Genomic DNA, 22,579 nt, shown 5'->3' on the forward strand with positions numbered 1-22,579 from the left:
AAATCATTAGTTCTGTGTGTGTGTGTGTGTGTGTGTGTGTGTGTGTGATTTCTTGTCCTCTCCTTACAATATATGTTGAGCATTATCTTTACCCATCACGTATCCTCACTGAACATCATCTTTTTTGGGAACAGTGGTAAATCTCTGTTCTAAATTATAATTCTGCTGGCATGGTGTCCATCACCTCAGCCAGGATCCAAGAACCATCCCAGTTAGGTTTTTCCAAATCCCACTTTGGAAAAGAAGGTGTCTCCTATGGCCCGCATCCAAGGATCCTCTTGACTCAAATAGGATCACATTCTGAAAAATTATTAGGTAAGTTGCCTAGTAGAAAGAACACAATATGTTTCTAAAAATGACTGATTCCATCTTTTCACCAAATTAAGAAGACGTCTGAATGTCTTAGCTTTAATGGCACCTAGTGAGGTGAAAACAGGTAGAGGCAGTTTGGATAAATGTTGAAGGCAGCATAGTGAGCATATCTTGGGGGAAGGGACCTGGATGATTTATTGCCCAAACCAAGACCATTCTGAGAATGAAATGGGCACTATTAGTAATTACACTGGACAGCAGACATACACAGAGACCGTCCCACATAAAAGAACACATGAGGTCTCCCAGGTTGGAGCCAGACAGTCTGGGCTTACATCCCAGCTCCACCTCTAACAAGCTGTGGGCTTTTGGTGAGTTACCAGCTTCTCTGAGCCATGGTTTCCTTACTCCTATAAGTGATTGCAGGGCCCAAGTAGGAAAACATACACAAAAACACCTCACACAGTGCCCGGCATGTGTTAAAGCCTCAACAATTACTTTTATTTTTTAAACTAGACCCAGGCACCTGGGTGGCTCAGACAGTTAAGCCACCAACTCTTGATTTCAGCTCAGGTCATGATCCTGTGGTTTGTGAGTTTGAGCCCCGTGTTGGGCTCTGTGCTGACAGTGCAGAGCCTGCTTGGGATTCTTTCTCTCCCTCTCTCTGTCCCTCCTCTGCTGGTGCATGCTCTGTCTCAAAACAAATAAATAAAAATTTTAAAATATATTAAAAAATAAACTAGATTATCATTTTTCTACTGGGAGAGTCTGCTTGGGGGGGGGTGGGGTTGAAGCAGCACAGCATGTCACGCAAGAGTCTCCAGTGTCCAATGGTGGGGGCCTGAGCTACATTCTTGGTGGGAAATTCCCTTTCATCTTCCTCGGGTCTATCTGTTTTATGATATTTCATGTTTTGGAAAATACGATTTAACTCACAAATCAATCAGATCTATAAAATATTAAGAAGGCCTGCTCCTCTCTCTATTATACTCCAAATACCAAGAACCACCATGAGTTGCTGGGATGAGGGGGAGAGAAAAGAAACAGAAGATTAATTAGAAAACGGTGGTCCTTGCTCTGATGTACATCTCCTCCCAAAGGAAAGAGGCTGATTTGAAGTAGCCTAAATGAAGCTCTGCATTTCCCAAAGCCCACCAGAAGATAGTGCAAAGGACAATGATGTTAAAAAAACAATTTCAAAGAAATCATAGCTGAGTTGGAAGAGCACACGACTCTTGATCTCAAGGTTGTGAGTTCGAGCCCCATGTTGGGTGTAGAGATTACTAAAAAAAAACACACTAAAAAAAAAAAAGAAGGAAAGAAATCATAACCATAACAAGATCTAAGGTTTTTGTAGTCCTTACTATGTGCCAGGCATTGCTCTAAATATAAAAGTAAATGCATAACATTTCTTTCAGTAGTAATTGTTATCTTCGAGTAATTTTGCAGACAAATTTAAGATCATCAGATAACAGGCACTTACAAATTTATGAAATGAATAACTGTGAAATGAGACATCACCACTTACAACAATTACAGACAGTCCTGGGATGTACAGAGGTGTGAGACACAGTGTCTGTTCTTCAGGGGCTTATAATTCAAGTAAGATAACAAACTTGTCCATAGATAGGGTAAGAAAAAAAAAGACTCGGAGGGCACGTGCTAAGTGCCAAATGCGTGAGTGCAAGAGGAGAGCACTTATGAGGGCTGGACAAGCGTGCAGGGAGTAGGAAGGGCATGGAAGTATGAAGAGCAGTGGTGAAGAGGGCAGGTGTGCAGGGCCCCAGCAGAGCCGGGGCTGGGGGCCTTCAGGCAGTGGGAGACCAGGTGGAGGGCAGAACAGAGCACTCAGGCTAAGAAAGCTAAGAAGGGGGCTTTTTGTGTGAGGGGGATGCAATTAAGTATTATTTTAGGCAGGTTAGCTTGGCAGGGTTTGCAGAGAGGACTGGAACAGGGAGAAAAGAGAGGAAGGAAGGCCAGGGCAGTGAGGATGATGCTAGCTCTGGCCTGGGTCACACCAGGTGGGACAACCAACAGAGAGAGACTGCAGGAGCCCTTGATGTGCAGCTCTCCAGCCCACGATTTTTCTGACCGGAGCCCACAGACCTGGCTCCCAACCTGCAACTCTCTGGATGAGGCTTTTCCCTTGATCAATGCTCCAAGAGCCCAAATCAGCGTGAGGCCCTGCTTCCTTCCCCCCATGCTCTCTCTCCTGCTTTCACTCTTTCTTTGCAGTGATCTATTCACTTTCGGTGGGACTGCTTTGTGAGCTTTTAATATGTTATTCAGTTTCTCATTTAATAGGATGGTTAAACTACGAATGCTTTGTGAGTTTTCAACCATAGGGCTGCATTGTGTGTGTGCATGTGTGTGTGTGTGTGTGTGTGTGTGTGTGTGTGTGTGTGTGGCGGGGCGGGGGGTGGTGGTGAATGGCATAACCGTTTAGGTCTTTTCGACTGCTGGGGATAGTGTTCAGTGTTTAGGAGCTCATCATCACATTCAGTATGTTGGGACTCTGATAAAGCTGCTTTGTGACCCACCATATGTCTAAGGTTCCCCACCTCTGCCTCCCTGAAGAGCTAGATACTCCAGGGCAAGGTTCTTCAAATTCTTCCGACCTTGTCCCATAGTAAGAAATACACTTGACAACTCAAGCCCACACATACATACATAGAATATATATATATATATATATATATATATATATATATATATATAGTAAAACCTTGGATTGCGAGTGTTCTGCAAGACAAGCAAAGATTTCTAATAAATTTTAACTTGATAAACGAGTGAGGTCTTGCAGTATGAGTTAGTGCATGACGCTGAATGTCACATGATCACAACTGAGCCATTGGTTCTTGAAATTTGCTTTGACATACGTGTGCTTTGGACTACAAACATGTTTCCGGAATGAATTATGCTCACAAACCAAGGCTTTACTGTGTATTACCCCCCCCCACCCCACACACACACATATACACACACAAATAAACACATGGACAAATCTCTCTCTCTCTATGTGTATATATATATATATATATATATATATATGTATATGTATATATATAACAATATACATATATCTACACATATATAACTTAAACAGAAGCTTCAAGAAAAAATAAATAGCTTTACTATGTGTGATATACCCTGGTATTTTCTATTCTCTATTATTATTTTCTTTAAAAAAATCTGGTTACAAACAACTAAGCCAATATAGTAACCACTCAAAACGTGGTTGTTATATCCTTCCCCAGTCTGGGCACACTGTCCCACCTAAATCTTCATAAAGAGCCATAGAAAGGTCCAGAAGGCATGGTCTCTTGAGTGCCAAGGCCACCTTATCTTCTGTGACTGCCTATCTCCCTCATTTACAAAAGGTACCAGATTTATTCCCGGTGGGATGAAGAAAGGATGGGGGCCTTTTCACACTGGAGATGAAAGGGTATAAGCATCTGGTCTCAGGATGACTAAATGGGATTTGGACAACCCGTCGTATGTTCACAAAGGAAGAACTTACTGCTCCAGAGTCATCTGATCGCCACTGAATGGAAAGGAGGCTTCCTTTCTCTGTACCTTCCCAGTCACCTCTGTTTTAAGAGGACTCCAACCCCCATAGTCTCACCCCCACCTCCAGCTAGGGATAGAGCAGAACTGATTGGAAGGAGTCCTACATTGCTCCTAAATTCTAACTTCTGAGAATAGCCAACAGAATGTCTGGACTAGGGTGTCCTTTAGGGTGCCTTCTCTGTATTGCTAATAGGGCGATATGTTTTGTGAACACTGAGTGAATCACAGCTCGGAGTCAAGGCTATTTGTTGAAAAGAACCTAGTCTCTGACTTGTTTTCTTAAAAAAAAATAGTATACTCCACCTACCCACCTACTCAACCCCGCCCTAACCCAAGGTAGGGTATAAAGGGATGTTAATTTAAAGATCAGAATACCAGGACTGTACCCTCGTGGGGACAATCAGCTCTTACAGCCCGGGCTTCTTCCTCTCTGCTGTGACACTTCACATTATTTCAATCCATGCCCCAGTTTAGAGCCATGTTGGCAAGGAGATTTTTCTAAAGGTTTTTCCTCATTGCTTAGGGCCAAAGATTTTGTCCTCTGACCTTTTGATTCCCGTTCTGCATCTAATCAATGTCAGGTCACCACAAGTAAAACTAAAATGAGGTTAAGTGGAAACGAAAAACAAAAGCGAAAACCCCAACGAGCAACAAAGCCCCAAGCCTGCCCAGCCAAGTTGTAAACGACTCACCATTTTGAAGTCGTACAATCACTGGGATAAGAGAATGTTTCTCGTTTACCTCCCCACTCACCGTCCCCACCCCACCCCCCTCCATTTGTTTGGTGCCTGATTTGTTTCTAGTAGCAGCAGGGAGGTCAGAGCAAGCCAAGAAAATGAATGGAATCAGCCTCCTGCCGGGCCGCCTGGAGCGGGCGGGTGTTACGGATCAGCGTAAAGCCAGCTCCCTTTCCCGGGCCGGGCCGATGTAACTCACTGGAGTGGCAAATTACATCAGACCTACAGCTGTAACCCGACATTATGATTAATTTGATCAGTAATTTCTCCTGTTTTTCATTTTAATCGGTGTGACTATTCTACTGTGGCAGGTCTTTCAGATCTAATTAAGATAAATTTCCGAGTAAAAGACTTGGCAGACTTTCCGAGTCAAATCCAGGCATCAAGTGTGAGGACCTGAAGCCCCAGTCAATCACCTTCGGGGAGGGCCGGGCGCTGCACCCGGCAATCAGCCATTCACACTTAAGCAAATTCATAATCTCCGGCACTGCTTAGTCATTCTCTCGGAAACGTCCCAGGCAGAAAAGGCAAGAAAGGAAAACCCCAGACAATGTCATTTCTGCCCCTGTGCTCACACTTTGCTGATCTGTCCAAACTACACGGATGACCCTATAAGTGGACACTTTACAGAATCCCTGAGTGGGTGTTTCTAAAAAATTTTTTTAAATAAATACGTGCCTGTGTGTATATATAACCAATAAACACAACTATACGTACACGCAAGTATGGAGCACACATACATGTAACTATGAAGATTAAAAAAATTTTTTTTTAACGTTTGTTGTTGACAGAGTGTGAGCGGGGGAGGGTTAGAGAGAGAAGGAGACACAGAATCCGAAGCAGGCTCCAGGCTCTGAGCCATCAGCCCAGAGCCCAACGCAGGGCTTGAACTCATGGACCCGGAGATCATGACCTAAGCAGAAGTTGGACTCTTAACTGACTGAGCCACCCAGGTGCCCCACGAAGATTTAAAGTCTACATCACAGCTTTTTTGCAGCGGGCACCGCAAGCGATGGGCATCTCTCAGGACAACTGGCCTGAGTGCCACAAGATGGGTTGAGAGAAAGCCCTGCCACAAGAAGCAGAAGTATGAGCTGGGAAGTCCCCCCACCCCCACCAATAAGATTGTCCCCCTTCCCCCCACCGGCATACACACAGTCTGCATTCAGGGAGGCAATGAGAAGTCCCCTGGCTTGAGGCTGGGTGTGGGGGACTTACTTCTCCAGGGGCTCTGAATGTTGTACATGCAAAACAAGCATTACTGAGGTTGTCTATGACACATCCAACAATGAACTGGTCTACACAAAGACCCTGGCAAAGAATTGGATCGTGCTCATCAACAGCACACGGTACCGACAGTGGGATGAGTTCCGCTATGCACTGCCCCTGGGCCACAAGAAGGGGGCCAAGCTGACTCCCTAGGAGGAAGACATTTTACAAGAAACGATCAAAGAAAATTTGGTATATTTACCAAATAAAGAGAAAAATGTATGGCCCCATCCTCCCCCGTAACTGCAGAGTTTCTGGTTCTTGAGCAATGATAAGACTGAAACTTAAATCGGGAGCTACAAGAAAGACCAGACAGGGGACAGTGAGAGTCTTTCTTCCAACTGTGCAATTTACCTCCGTTTTCATCTGCAAGGAAGAAATCGTTCTGTGATTTAAACGAGATTTCTTTAAACAGAGGAAAATCCCACAATGAAAAAAAGACTAAAAAGAGGGAGATTTAGCACAGTAGACAAGGTGTTATGGCAGATAGACCTTGGTTTGCATCGTGCCTCTTAGAGGTCCTTACCTGTAACTTTCTGACCCATGAAGTGAGCTATTGGGACATCTAAGGTTTGTTGAGCTCTGGACCATACCTGGAAGCTCATTAGAAATGCAGAATCTGGAGTCGGCTTTCTACCCCAGAGCTCCTGAATTGGAGTGTAAATTTATCAAGATCCCAGGGGGCTTCATACGCAAATATAAGCTTGAGAAGCCCAGGTATAGACTGGATAAGATGCCATCTAGCATCAGACTGGGCATCTCATAAACTCTTATTTGCAGAGGGCGTTAAAAGATTATTTATTTCTCATATTCTATGTTGAGTGTCAGAGGTGAATCACAAGGTGTGAGATTTTTCTGCAAATACTGGCTAATGACCCACCTTCAGAGTCTGGGAGAGGTTCCAGTGGATAACAAAGTACATTTATGGTTGTTTTCATTTCCTGGTGGGCTGTGAATCTGGGGAGGGGTAGGGCAGAAGTCACACCAGCTCAATCTTTTTAGAAACGAAGACCTAGTTTTATTATATCATAGAATAAAAGTTAGCACCGCTCCTGCAACCAACACTGCATGTAAAAAGCGTTTTGTATAAATAAGAGGTAGGAATTTGCTCTTTTAGAAATGAATAATTGTGAGCCTATTTACAAGACAATAGGTAATTATCCTCAACCCTGGCTCCACATTGGAATCACTTGGACAGCTTTAAAAAATGATGATAACCGTGACCCGCCCCACTAGAGTCCAATCTGAATCTTTGGGTGGGACCTCGGCCTTGGGATTTAAAAAGAAACTCTGCAGATAATCCCAATGTGCAGTTGATGGTGAGAACCCTTGCCGCTGAGTTTGTAAATGTTCTCCTAAAAAAAGAACGCAAAGAGTTGATCAAAACGCAAAGAACTGAACAAAATGCAGTGTGGGCATGGCCGCAGCTGTTTGGAGAGGATTTGGCTTGGGTGAGTCAAGAAGAGGGCGGGAGGTCACACAAGGCAGTGGGATAATGGGCCTCTGTGGCCCAGAAAATATTTGATTACATGGAGGCCTGCCTTTCTGGTATGAAGATACCTACTTTATCACTTAAGGATGTTCAGTAGCAATGAAAATGGTATGCAGATTGTGCCTTGAAGATGCTTAAAATGTATTCACTGAGATATTTATACTCAGGGAGCTTGGAAAATACCCCATTTTTGCTTTCTGCCTCTAATAACTGCCTTGTCCAGGTTGTTTCCAAGGACCATTTGGTTTTAGCTCAAGATTGGTCAAATTCTTTCCATGGGGTGCAGAATGCCGGACGTGGTAATTACTGTAAGGACTGTTAATTTTTAGAACCTCCGACATACAAGATTATTTTCCCCCTGATTTACAACATACAAGTTTCCAAGACAACCAGACTCAGGGGAGTTTTCCTTGGGGGAAGTGAGAGGGTTTCTCTGAAATCTTCTCCTCTCTGAACCCTTCAGTGTTGCTTTGTTCTCTTTAAATGCCACATTCATAACCTCACAATGCAATGACACAGAGCTCAACTCGGGAAAGAGCGGCCAGCCTCAGGGAGGATATGGAGCCCAGCTGAGAAAAGAAGGAGATCCCTGACTTTACTTCTCTTTTATGACAGTGAAGTATCTTCTGGTGTAGAAAACTAAGTGGTGGCTGGCGCCAGGCTGATCCCAGTCAAACAACAGTTCAGACGAAATGTGTTGGGCTGGAAAGTTGCATTGATCAGAGCCCAACTGGGCCTTCAAATGACAGCTGCTAGTTCCTAGAAGAGAGCTGTCAGCATCTACCTGCAGGGCACTCCCCCACCACTGTGGGGTTCATCCATGGCCTCACAGGCATCCCCACTGAGTGGCCAAGGACTCGGAATTGTCCTTTCAGTGGACAGCCACTCCAAAGAGCACCTGAAGCTTTGCCATGTGGATTCCTCTTACACCCGAAAGAAAATTCTCTGGAACTGCCATTCTCAACATGGCGCCTTTCTCTGTCTTGTCTCTGTACTGAAGCCAGAATGCCCAATTTAGTTCTCGACAGTGGAGGATGAAGGAGAAAGAAAACACCAGTGCCTCTGAGGTATGCTCACTCTCTCTCTCTTTAAAATAGGAAATGAGAAAAGAGCTGGGGGAAACAAACCATAAGAGATTCTTAAAGATAGAGAACAAACTGAGGGTTGATGGAGGGAGGTGGGTGGGGGATGGGCTAGATGGGTGATGGGTGTTAAGGAGGGCATTTGTCATGATGAGCACTGGGTGTTGTATGTAAGTGATGAATCACTGAATTCTACTCTTGAAACCAATATTGCACTGTATGTCAAGTAGCTAGAATTTAAAAAAAAAAATTGAGGAGCGCCTGGGTGGCTCAGTTGGTTAAAGCATCTGACTTCGGCTCAGGTCATGATCTTATGGTTCATGAGTTCGAGCCCCATGTCAGGCTCTGTGCTGACAGCTTTGGATTCTATGTCTTTCTAACCCTCCCCCACTCCTGCTCTGTGTCTCTCTGTCTCTCAAAAATAAATAATAAACATTAAAATAAACAAACAAACAAATAACAATTTGAAAAGAAGAAAGAAAGAAAGAAAGAAAGAAAGAAAGAAAGAAAGAAAGAAAGCAAGCAAGCAAGCAAGCGAGCGAGCCAGGATGGGAGCATTACTACTGAGAGAATGTCCCACAGACAGAGAGTTTCGGAATCTGGTGCTCTAGAGGCCTTACACCCAGCTTGCCATACAGATTTCAGACTGGCTTCACCTGTTTGGATTCCAACCACTCTTAAAATGCAGAGGCTGAGAAGGAAGTCGTCAGGGTATTGACCACTGGAAACTTCTCAGTCAAGAGCCAGGAGGGCGGGAGTGTGGTGAGGAGGGTGCATGCCCTCTCTGTCCTGTTGATTCCGTGGTGTTGCCAGGGGCCATGGGGGCCAGTGGTACCCTGTCACTTCTCTGTGCCCTGGTACAGGGAGGCACAGTTCCAGGTGCAGTGATGTGTGAACAGGAGAAAGAATGGGCAGTGAAGAAGACGAAGAGGGGAGGCCGAGCTAAAGGAGAAGCCCCCCAAGACCTCAGCCGCCATGAGGGGCAAGCCAGCCAGACCTTCCCTTCATTTTTTGACCCAGGTGGTTTTTCTCATTGCCAACTGTAAGGACCATCCTTGCTTTCAGCTTTCCCTGCTCTTGCTTTGCTTTTGAGTGTTTTCTCCCCTTTCCCCATTTTTCTGTAATTTCTTTTCTCTACCGTCCAGTCCATGGGATTTGGCCTGTGGATTTTTGCAAGATGTTCCTTGCATAAGGAAATGCAAGGTTAATTTAGTTGTGCGGACGCTGTATTAAGTTAGAGAAGGGAGCCATAGAGCAGTGGTTGCTGAGGGATTTTCCATGGGATATTTATTTGTGTTATGTGAAAAAAAAGGTTCAGTGGTTACGTAAGTCTGAGAATTTCTTGGTTAAATAATGTTGACTAGACATCTCTACTGTGGGATGTATTTTAACTTTCAGTGTCCTGCTATTCATTGAGAAGTATTTAGGACTGGCATACGGTATGGTCCCTATCTATCTATCTATCTATCTGACCTACCATGAAATCTATTTTCAATGCAATTTCTTTGGCCTGGTGTTTTATGAAAGGCACTTCGGGAAATGTTGCCTTCAAAAATGCTGGCAGCCAAATAAGGAAATGAGAATATATAGCTCACCAACGACCCAAACGAACATTGCAGAGGCAGAACAATATAAACGGAGAATGCTCTGAAGTCTGACAGTAATGGTGAGGAAGTTCCTTCAGCTTTCTGACAGTCTCTTTGCCCTGCATTTGAACGAAGATAATTTTTGCCTCTTCTGGGCTATTGTGAGGAGGAAATGAGAGGCTGAAATACTCAGAGAGTATAAGATACACGGATACAGTCGATAAATGATAATGGTCATTCCATGAGACCAAAGCATGAAATCATGTCTCTAAAATGCACTTTGTAAATTTCCAAACATACTGCATATATTGGTCACATACTATCAGGAGTCTTTCTTGAGTGTTGTGTATGTGTTGTGGGTTATGTTATTGTACATACATAGCTCTTTCTTTCCGTGTAATCCAAACCACCTTATTTGTATTATTTCATAAATAGAATGTGGAGCCGGAAAAGACTTTAAGATCATCTAATACAAATTTTTCATATAGTAAGTGACACAACTGAGTCCCAGAGATTAGGTGATTGTGCAAGGTCACGCAGCCAGTTAGTGGCAGAACCGGGATCACCAAGATTCTTCCTGTTCACCCACACACTGAAACCCACAACTTCGGGAATTTAGAAGGAAAAAAAAAAAGTTTTGGTTCTTAATTGATGGAGAATCTGAGGTTCTGCGGGTTGAAGTGAGAATTCTTTAAGATTACACAAGCACTTTGCTACAGTTCTCTTTCTTCCTGCTCCCCTGCATGCAGGCTTGCCCTTGCTGCAGGTGTCCCCACTTCCCTCTGCTGTGTCCCCCTCCTCAGAAATCCCCCTCACCTCTCTGACTCAACTCTGCAAAACTTGTGTGTAATTATGAGCCTCATTCTAGCTTCTATGGCTTTTTCTGTAGTGTGCAGTGTGCAATGTTATTGTGTACATGTGCACTTTTATATTCCCGTGACTATTTGCTTTCTGTTCAACTTTGAGTGGGTCTGTTGGGTCTCCTGTTTCCCTTGGATGATAATGTCTGTAGTCAAAAAAGGAAGAAAGGCAGGCAGGATTCTGGTAGTTTTTAGTGCCAGCTAACTGTCAGGAAGTGAATTAGATCCTCTCATGGAAACCATCACATTTAGTCCCCATATCATCCCTCCAGCCAATGAGGAAATCGATGGGCTGACCTCACCCAAGTGCTCAGCAGAGCCAGCATTCATTCAAGTTCAAGTCTGTTTGCTTCTAAAGACCATGCTCTCTCTATGGCCCCACATTGCTCTGCAGACCTTTCCTGGGGCTACCATGCACACCACAGGTGCTTGATAAATGTTTGCAGATAATGACAGAAGTGCTTTCTTTACAACCCGGAGAACCTTCACTTGCAGGTCTATCCTGTGGAAGTCAATTTAAAAGCCCGTGGAAAATGTATCCCAAACCTGTGGGAAATGAATTGGGGCTAAAATATGAGGAATAACGCTTGATCATGCAAGCCCAAGAATACTGCATTAACACAAATACCAGCTGTTATTTTGCTCATTCAGAGCGAAGTGCCAGCCAGCACATTCGGCACGTCTCAAATTGCCACTAAAGCCTGCATCTATGCACATGGAGGCAAAATTCTTTCAGAACTATTCTGAACTAGACTTTGAGATTCGCTTATGAGCCACATCCGACACAGGGTGATGCGACTGGACGTTGTGTGTGGCTCCAGTCTCACTGCTGAGCGCAGGGCAGACAAGCCTCAGATCCGCCCACTGTCATGATCGGAGAGGCGCTGCTTTCCTTGGGGGGAGTTACGGCGTGCCACGTTCAAATGCAGCAATAATCTCTCCACCCCCCTTCGAGTCTGGCACCCTTCCTATCTGTCGCTACTTGACGTGAGCTTCCATAGTCAGTGGGGTGAACACGCTGCCTGCTTTGTTAAGCCCTTTTCTACATGATTTGACTAATCTACCCAGCAGTAACAGAAATGGTAAATCTAGACAATGACAAAGAAGCACCACAGTATATAAGTATATTCTTGGTAAACTAATTTTCCCCCTGCCACTCTCAAAGCAATATAAACTTTGCTGTTCCTCCCGGATCTCGAATGCTTGTAATAAATTCTTTGAAATGTCAGTAATGTTGAACTGAGGTTTTTTTTTTTTTTTTTAAGGAGATTTTCTTTCTTTCATAAAAGGAAAAATTGTCCCTTGCAGAGAATGTGGATAAGTATGTTTTGTTTATTTTATTCAGTGCTGAGTACGGTTGGGTAAAGGGACTCCCATTTCCCACCCAAACTCTTGCTGAATGGATGAACGATGCACGGAACCCTCAATTTACCAGACGATGGGATACACAGAAATAAATTCGTACTGTTTCATATCTGCGGTATAATCAACAGCTGCTTAACATACTTATAACACACAAAGCCTTTCCATCAGTATGTTGTATTTAATCTCCATGATAATTCTCTGGGTTTAGATGGGTTTTGTCCTCCATAATAATTAATTTTCTTTCGGTTCTTTAGCCTGAGAGGAAGTCTTATGCACAACTGTGTGGACTCTTCCCATTTTTGAAAGGTCCTCACAGCCTGAGTTGCTCTAGGAGGATGCTGCCTACACCGTGATATTTCCACCATTTTTACCAAACTTACTGGATTTCGTAAAACCATAAATCAGTTGGGTGAAAAATGTCAGCCAAACCAATTATTGACTGTCAACACTTTTCAATTCAATCACAATGATCGGTTTATTAGATCCATGCATACGCAGTTTGGTAAGCCCCAATCCACTGTAAAACACACTCTTGCTTTTGGATTGTGCAAAATTTGATGCCATTTTCAAGTTCCACTAGAAAGTGGCATCCAAGACCTGAATGGAATTTACAGCGGACAGAATGCCACCAGCCTTGGAAAATATCTGCCAGCTCAACCCAAAAGATGAGGGTTAAAGTTGAGAGATGTGAGACACGCAGCTCAGGTACAACATTTAAGGATTTGCTTCAAAACACAGTAATCCAGATGAATAACGTGATATTAAGAATTTTTTTAACTTATTTTTTTTTGACTTGTTTATTTTTGAGAGAGAGACAGAGACACAGTGTGAGTGGGGGAGGGGCAGAGAGGGAAGCCAACACTGAATCTGAATCAGGCTCCAGGCTTGGAGTGGCAGCACAGAGCCTGACACAGGGCTCGAACTCATGAACTGCGAGATCATGACCCGAGCTGAGGTTGAGGTTGGATGCTTAACTGACTGAGCCACCCAGGCGCCCCTAATGTGATATTTTAAAAGAATCAAAATGAACGTGAAAAATTCATGATCCACAAAATCAGCATTACTGACTTTTTCCTCTTGCCTCAGACTCCAATACGACTCGAGACTGTTACTGATCCTGTATCTAAAAAATTGATGTTCAGTTCATCTTGGATTTGGGCATTCGTTTTGATTTTTTGAAACACTGCACTAAAATATTATCTATCTTGACAATTGCCTTTTGGGGGGCAGCTTGAATCTTGCATCTGAGTGCCTCCCTTGCCTCACCCTAGTCTTGGTCCAGGTTAGGAGAATTCTACAGTGATTCAGCCCCGTGTAGGCGCGAAGATGTCTGAGTTCTTTTAGAATCACCAAGGCCACAAAGGGATTATGAGGTGAATGTGCCTGCAAAGGGTAGCAGAATATGCCACCCCCAAACGTGTCACTTCGGCATGAGGATTATTTCAAGCTGAAGGCAACTAAAAACAGGTAGATATAAGAAAAGCTCTCTGACATTCCCTATTTGCCAAAAGCAGGGCATAAATGTGTAAAGACGTGACCCGCCCCTCCCTCTCTACCGGGAAGCATGGCAGTTGATGACTGGGAACAACCGGAGAGCCTTTTCAGCAATCGAGGAATCTGTATAACAGGTCTTGCTGAAACCAGCCCATACCGCTGGGCAATTCCTCACATATTTGCTTTCTCACAACTTGCCATCCCTGGAACTTCCATGTCCTTCTCCTTTGTCTTGTCCCTTCTCTACGAATGTGTTGTTCTTTTGTTAAAATGCTACCTACCACTACGTAAACCCCGGTTCTAACCACCCCCTTTGAGTTGCACATCACTGAGTGCTCCCAAGGGTGACGCCCATGCTAATAAGCTCCTGTTTGGTTTTCTCCTGTGAGTCTGTCATTTGTGAGTCTAGTTTATGGGCCCAGCCTGAGAACCTGGGATGAGCAGAGAGGACAAAGATTGTTTTTGTCCCCTGCACCGGCATGGGTCACCCAATCCAGTTTCAGAGGTTTGTGATATAAAACTGCAAATAGAATAGAAGAAGGAGCTCGAGAGAGTGTCTAATTTTACCCCCTCGCTTTATAGATGAAAAAACTTAGACTCACAAAGTTTTAACTCATTCCAGGTTAAATGAAGACTAACTGCTGGGGAGAAAGGAGGTTGGCCCAGGGCGCTGAGCCCCTCTCCCTCCCTCCCTCCCTCCCTCTCTCTTCCTTCCGTATCCTCCTTCCTTCCTTCCTTCCTTCCTTCCTCCCTTCCTTCTTTCCTTCCTTCCTTTTCTTTCTTTCTTTCTTTCTTTCTTTCTTTCTTCTTCCTTCCTTCCTTTTTCTTCCTTCCTTCCTTCTTTTCTTTTTTTCTTTTTTTTCTTTCTTTCTCTTCCTTCCTTTCTTCCTTTCTTTTTTAAAGTTTTTATTTTAATTCCAGTTAGTTAACATGCAGTGTTATATTGAACCTTCCTATAGGAAGAAGCCATTGGAGATCAATTTGCTTTCAAAGGATGAAAGTCATGTGCCTCTAACTGCTTCTCAAGGGGTTGGGCTCTTTGGTGATAATATACCACCCTCTATCACTCACACACTTTGGAACTTAGTGTTGAAAGTTTTGTCGGAAAACGTCCCACATGAGAAGATCAGGAGGCTGTGTCCACTGCCTAGCAGAGGTGGAATGGATGCAGTTTTACTCCTGGGTGCCTGAGTGGTAACAAGACCTTTCCCTTAGCAAATGCACGTGGTCGAGAGCAATTTTATACTATCTCTCGAGCAACTTCACCTCTGAGGAGGTGACCATGCCCCTCATTCCTCAACAAGCATAGATAACTTTCCCTCCCGTAACTGCTTCCATGGATTTCTCTCTCCCTCTGTTATTTATTAAAATGTGCAATACAACAAGAAAGGGAAAAGATTATCCTGCCTCCTGCCATGCAAGACGACATGCAGAAGGCCAAGGTTAAATGCAGCATTTGGTTTCGTAAGCTCCTCTAATGCATAGGTGTGGAAAAGCAATCTGGGACCACAGTTTACAGCGGTGACTCTCTGAGGATAAAAACTTGACTTTAATTTGGACTCTCTGGCTAAGATAAAATCTGCTTCTGCTATCATTATCCCACTTATGTGTGTCCCCACTTTCTTTCCACTCTGCCACCCAGCTGAGTGGGAAGAAATTAACCTGACCTTGAAGAATACTCACAGAATCTTCAGGACCACCGAGTTTTCAATAGCCAATACTATTCTACAGGCCTAACAACATTTCCATAGACTCCCAGGCCTGAAAAGGATCTTAAAAATTATATAGACCACACATTTAACAGACAAGGAAAACGAAGTCCAAAGAGCTAATGTGACTTGTCCAAAGTTGTCAGCTAGTTGGAGGAGGGTCAGAACGAGAGTAAGACCTCAAACCCTGGAGCCCCCCTATTCCCATGGCACTGTGACGAGGCTCCAACCACATCCAGCTTATCTCCAGATCACTGACGAAAGGGCACGTGCGCATCAGGGCTTTTACACAACGTTTAGAATTTCCCTAGTGCAAATACAGACTCCCAAGGAACGATCTCCAGAAAAGCCATCTCAAAGGTCACAGAAAGGAGGTATTTCACCATTCTTATGCTTACAGGGTCTTTATCCAGATCAAAATTATATGTTGAAATTAAAACCGTACATTGTTTTTTCTACCTAGGAATGATGAGACCCTATATTTTCCTCCCCAAAGTTGCTTCCATTTATGTTTCTGATCTGCTCCTGCCCAACCCATTCTGTATGTCTAGTTTCAGCTTCTGGCACAGCCTGGGGCCAATGGGTTAGGGCAAAGGTAAGAAGTATGGATTGATATTTATCCTGGAACCTAAGGATTAAATTCAACTCATAGGTGTGTTTTGTAAACCCAAGTCTGCTTTTCTTATTTATCCTGAGAAGTATAAATTCTCTCCTCATCCTTCCTGAGAATGAATTTGTGGGTGGGTAGCTCTCAAGTGCCCATGGAGATTCCAAAGACAGCCCTCCAGGGGCCAGCTCTGGTGCCCACGCTAGACACCCAGCTCCCCTATAACCCTGAGCAACCAAAAATTAGTACTCTGAAGTGACAATACTCTAGACTCCTATCTGTCTTGAAGCAACAACCTGGTTTCGTAAATGCAGTCAATTTCATGGAATTGAGTTAAAGGGTGGAAAACTTATATTGCAATAGTAGAGCAAAACTCGACCAGAACTATTTGGAGAGTTTCAGTCTAGAGTGATACAGCCGGCCAGCTCTCTTCACTTTTTTTTTTTTTAATTTTCTTTTTTCTTTTTTCTTTTTTTATTTATTTTTGAGACAGAGAGAGACAGAGCATGAACGGGGGAGGGGCAGAGAGAAAGGGAGACACAGAATCGGAAGCAGGCTCCAGGCTCTGAGCCATCAGCCCAGAGCCCGACGCAGGGCTCGAACTCATGGACCGTGAGATCGTGACCTGAGCTGAAGTCGGACGCTCAACCGACTGAGCCACCCAGGCGCCCCCTTTTTTTTAATTTTCATCTCGAGAAATGACCTCACCCAGCTAGACTGACACAAGCCACTTACATTTATTATATTTTTCTGAAGATGTGACAGCCTCTGTACACTTGTAGAAATAATTATTATTCTTCGAAGTTGTTTTTTAAACCTTCTGAATTCCTGGTTTTCCCTGACAACCTAAGTTGCCTAGTTCTAAACTGCTCTCTCGCAAGCAGAGTTTGAACAATGTAAAAGGACAAAGCCCACATAAAACAAAGAATTGTAAAATAGAATTTAAAATGTCATATCTGATTTTAGTTGATCTTTGTTCTTTTAATCATCTTCAGACAAAAACACTTTACTCTGGTGCATAAAGATCATTACCTTTGAGAGTTAAATATCTTTGCAGGTCCTCTTAAAGTTTTCTTTTTAAAAAGTTCAAACATTTCATGTTCCACAAACTCAAAAACCCCTCAGTTAGTGTAGAAAGAAAACAGTATTTCAAAACCATGGAATTCTTCACTTTCTTTACACATGCCTATAGTAAAGGGGAAAAAAAACCTTTTTCTTCTTAAAAATTAGTTCTCTATCTACTCGGCAATATTTTAAAATGTTTTACTATATCATTCCTTCAGTGGTCATGCATTAGATCCACAGAAGTTAAGAGTATTACCTTACCAATGTATTTGTTAAGTTTATGAGTTAAAACCCCGATAGGAAAGGGGCACCTGGGTGGCTCAGTTGGTTGAGTGTCTGACTTCGGCTTAAGTCATGATCTCACAGCTGGTGGGTTTGAGCCCCGTGTCGGGCTCTGTGCTGACAGCTTGGAGCCTGGAGCCTGCTTCGGATTCTGTGTCTCCCTCTTGCTCTGTCCCTAACCCACACGCATTCTGTCTCCATCTCTCTCAAAAATAAATACACATTAAAAAAAATGTTTTTAAACCCTAATAGCAAAAAAGAATATTCTCTCAAGGCTGTAAAGAAAGAAATGTGACTCTCAGCCTTCATTTCTTGCAAAAACAACACAAAACGCAACAGGTCCCCTGGATTTTCATAGGAAACCATTGAATGACTTCTGGAAGTTCTCCTGTTGGAATTTATTTCCATGAGGCTGATCGGTCACCTCATCCACAAGTCCTATCAAAGCCAACTGACTTTCAGTGGCCAATAGAGATTTATAAGATATTGACACTGTTCAGAAAAGACTGATGTCCACAGAGCTCAAAGTGTCGCTCCACTGTAAGGAACACTGGACTGGATACAACAACTGGGGACTGAGCTAAGTAACTTCATCCCTCAGAGCCGCACAAGTTCTTTTCGTTGGTAATTTCTCCTATTTGGGTGCCTCACATAGAGGAAGTGTTTAATCATATGGTGTGTAGGTCCATCTAATTTAACTGCTCCTAAAAAGCATTAAACTCATTCTCTGGAATAATAGAGTTGAATTCCAAATGCTAAAAACATTAGGATGGCTGCAATCATGCATCTTGTAAGTTTGATTGTACCTATTTTCTCCGTAGGTGCCAAGTGCACACTTTGGATTTTTATAGCCTGCGTTCATGGCAGTCCCAGGTCAAAGGCATTATGTTGTCTCGCACTTGTAAGATTTAAAAAAAAAATACATATTCAAACCCGACTCAAAAGAACGTTCACCTTCCAAGCAACAACGACCCAAGTGCCGGGGAAAACACAATTACTCATCTTACCCAAATGGTTTCATTTCCAGGAAAACTTGGGGCCACCATTGAGAATTCAAGTTCATAGCAACAAAGTTAGGGGACAACAAACAAAATCAGTTCTCAAATGCTAACTCTAAATCCACTGGCCTCTCTGTGTGTCAAGCTAGTGTGGCTTTGCATACTTTGCTGTTGAGGACCTGGGGACTCATGGCTATTGTTGTCCTCAGGTAGGGGAGGGCCGGGCCGCCTGCCCCAGAATCAAGGAGGGGGTTGAGTTGGCATTTGAAATGAGTGTATGGGCTGCTCACTTTGTTGGACTTTGTCACTGTATCACCAATGCACTAAATCATCTGTCATCTCACTGGGGAAAACATCACTGTGTAAGTCAAAACCTGGGCTATTAATTTCTGGATCTGAGGTGTTGACACCACAATCATTATATTCTGAAGCTAATTTATTTTAGAGGCATCTAAGTTAAGAATGGCTTTCTGAACTTTAAAGTTCTGTATTCCTGAATGATGGTCGATTAAGGATAAGCTCTGGTAGTTAGCCTGAATATCTATTTTTGATGCCCTGGGCCTCAAGGTAAAAAAGTCAATGTATAGAAGCTTTATTATTTTATAAAAATGCAGATTTGTTGAGGCTGTTTGCATAATTTTAGAGAAATTGTTAGTCCATGGTTGGAATGGTTGGAATCTGGGACACAGACCAGGGGCTGAATTTCTTTACCCTCCTAACCCCAGAGAGTCTTTAGAAAAATAGAAACAAAAGAGCACAAAGTACTTAAGGTAAGACACTGTTGTATTCATAATATAGAGAAATAACCACCATGCCTCATGGACAGGAGATGCAGTTCTCCACGGGGCTACAAAACTGTGCTGGTAATAATTTTAATTGGATGCTATCTTTGCTGCCTTCAGAAAGTATCATAAAATGGAATTATTACAGGCTACAAGTGCACTTACAGTGCCGGCCTCTCACAGGAGGAAACAGAACACATTTATCCATTGGAGGGCAACATCAATGGGCTTCTATTTGTTTCCTTTACATGCATCCCCAGCCGCCTGCTATTTGCTTCCTCTTCCCTACGTCTAGGAGATCAATTCGAATTAGGTGCTGCAGACCTGGGTGCTAAGTCTGACCGGCCCTCGGCCTGGGGGGCGGGGGGCGGCGGGGGGACGGCGCGACCCCGAGGACAGGTCCCCCGGAGCTCACGGGGCGGGGCGGGGAGCATACCTGCAGAGGATTGGGTGGCGTGAGCGGCGACGGAAGGCCATGTCCCGGAGACTGGCTGGCTTTCTGAGGGGGGCTCGCGCTCTGCTGAGTCGGAGACGGTTGGTTCTGGCTCGGGGGGTGGGGGTGGGGCTGAGGCTGCTGCTGGGGCTGAGCTGGCGGAGCCGGCGGCTGCTGGGAGGCGGGAGGCGGCTGCTGGGGCGGGGCGGGCTGGGGCTGCGGCTGCGGGGGCTGCGGGGGCGCCTGCGGGCCGGGCGGCGGGTGCTGGCCGGCGGGCGGCGGCGGCGGCGGCGGCTGGAGCTGCTGGAGCTGCTGGAGCTGCTGGAGCTGGGAGTTCAGGGATGAGGTAGCTACAAGGAGAGAAAGGGAACGTGCAGGTGAAACACACTCGGCCGCGTCCCGCTGTGTCCCCGACCGCTTGCTCCGCGCGAGCTCGGAGTTTGCTCTCTCGCCCTCACCGCTCCGGTGCGGACCGGGGTTGTGGGGCGCCGGGAGGGAAGAGTCACTTCCTAGGGGAATTGTAAACTTTGGGGAGGACCAGCGGGTCACCCGTCCGGCGTTACTTTGCAGGGTACCGTGCAGTGCGAGCCGACGGTTTCCCTGCCTTCTCTCGCTCTTCCTTCCCGCACTGGCTTGGGAAAGACACTCAACGCTTTCAAGAGTTGCTTTCGACTGTAAAAGTTCAACCCGTTTACTTCTTTCGGCAAATGCTCAACCCAAGGAAACTAAGTTGTTTGTCACCTCCTTTTGATCAGCAGTGCCGTCGGTGGTGTCGTTGGCACCCGCTACTTCAGACATGTTAGTTTCAAGTTTGTACAGTTTTGTTTTTTTTTTTAATTTCAAGATGGTACATGCTTCTCAGCTTTGCAGAGATAAAAGCCTGAGTGGGAATATTTTGCCTGCTGATCAAACAGACAGGGCTCCCTTACCCCCACCCCCAAACTGGAAGGCTTAGAGAGCAGGCTACTGTGAACTCTGCAGTGGTTACTGGACACATTATCACCTCAAAACCAGGCCAGGGACTGAGAGAATGATATCATCTTTTCAAGATTCCCTTGTTCTTTGAAAAGTAGGAGTTGGTGGGCCCAGCTTCTTAAGGCTGAGTGCAGTAAATTTGTTCTCATATGCCCATCTGGCTCTGAACGATTTCTGCAGGAGGAAGACAGGTTGGCCAAAGAATGATCTAGAGAAAATTACTGCGACAAGTTCACCTCCTTCTTTGCCTGAATCTCAGTCTAAAAGCTTTCCAACTAGCCTACAAATAAATGTAAGGGTCGATGTTGAACCCATTGGCCTTGGCTGCAATGTCTTCCTGCTTCTCCCCTACCTAGAATTAGTCAAGATTTTCAACATTAACAACTCCTCTTTGTATGCTAACTAGTTTGGATATAAATTTAAAAAATAGAATTAAAATAAATAAATAAATAAATAAAAACTCCTCTTTGTCACATTAAACTAGTCCCTATTTTTAAAGAAATGCTCCTTAAAAAAAAAAAAAAATCTTGTGGTTCCATAAAGTGCCGTATTGCACACCTGCCTTCACACAACAAATATGTTCTTGGGAAGTCTGTATACATTGATTCATATGTTGAGGACACCTAGAGAACTTTGTAAGAAAACCAAGCAATGACTATTTTTGTAAATTTCAGAGTCATTTCGTTAGGCTTACTGAACATCAGCTAGGCACAAGTACTGTGCCAATGTGTAGGACTCAAGGAGCCAATCCTGCCTTCACGGAGTTCATCATCTATTTATTGGAGATCAGATTAACTCATAGGAAACAATCAGGTTTGGGGGTAATTTTACAGAGTCCTGCTAATGGTAGACCAAAATGACCCAGAGAATCAGGACAGGGAGTTTTCTTTGGGTTAGAGAGGCCAGGACAGTGTTCACAGAGGGTGCCGAAGGAGAGCGAGGACGGTTCAAGAGAGTGAGGGTCATTCCTCGAAAGGAAGGAAGAGAGGATATTACAGAATGTGAGAAGCGCCCAGATGACACCGCCTGGCTTAGGTGATATTTCTGAAGGACAACGTGGAGAATGGACTGCCGGTACAGAGGCTCTGGGAAGTTTGGGATGATTTTAGAGCTCAGAGAGGGTGGAGAGCCTATCTTTTGAAAGTGATGGAAAGACAGATCACTCCCAATTAGCCTCCGGTGTAAGTCAGATTTTAAATATATAATCGGGGGCGCCTGGGTGGCTCGTCGGTTAAGCGTCCGACTTCGGCTCAGGTTATGATCTCACAGTCTGTGGGTTTGAGCCCCGCATCGGGCTCTGTGCTGACAGCTCAGAGCCTGGAGCCTGCTTCCGATTCTGTGTCTCCCTCTCTCTCTGGCCCTCCCCTGCTCATGTTCTGTCTCTTTCTGTCGCAAAAATAAATAAAAATATTTTTAAAAACTTAAAAAAAAATATATAATTGGATTTGTTTATTTTTATTTCTTTTTTTAAAATCAGGTTTGTTTAAAGCCAGGCACACATGTATTGGTGAAACGGTAGTTTGATGGCTCCCAGGGGCACCAAATACCAATCTGTGCTCTCAGACACCACGTAGAGCTTCCACATTGGACCAGTTGGGATGGCAAGTTTTCACTGGGTTGCTGAATTAATCTAGGTCTGTTCAACCACTTGGTCCATTGTGTGCCCTGCCTTGCATGTGAGTCCAGAGTGCTCTGGGATTCCAAAGGTAGAGATGGTGTGTATGAGAGGGCTGGAAAATAACCAGTCAATGGGAACTATCTGAACCTTCTGCCCAATTTTGCTGCAAACCCAAAAATGCTCTAAAAAATTAAGTCTCTCTAGAAAAAAATACCCAGTCATCCCATTTACTGGAACTTTAAGGGAATGGTCTGGTTTCACCACCCGCCCATTCCTATCGTACAAAATCACATTTTATTGACAGTTTGGGAGCCCAGCTCAATTCTGACCTCCCAGGATCTTC

At 44.3% G+C, this 22,579-nt stretch overlaps 1 protein-coding gene across 1 annotated transcript in view; it reads right to left on the reverse strand.

The window, feature by feature from the left end:
- POU6F2 (POU class 6 homeobox 2) overlaps nt 1-22,579 on the reverse strand; it is a 491,340-nt gene that overhangs the window by 101,417 nt on the left and 367,344 nt on the right. Inside the window, exon 5 of the mRNA XM_030307717.1 lies at nt 19,647-19,993. Within this exon, the coding sequence (XP_030163577.1) occupies nt 19,647-19,993 (347 nt within the window). The remainder of the gene's footprint in view (nt 1-19,646; nt 19,994-22,579) is intronic.

Source organism: Lynx canadensis, chromosome A2 (genome assembly GCF_007474595.2).
Source record: "Lynx canadensis isolate LIC74 chromosome A2, mLynCan4.pri.v2, whole genome shotgun sequence".
NCBI lineage: Eukaryota > Metazoa > Chordata > Mammalia > Carnivora > Felidae > Lynx > Lynx canadensis.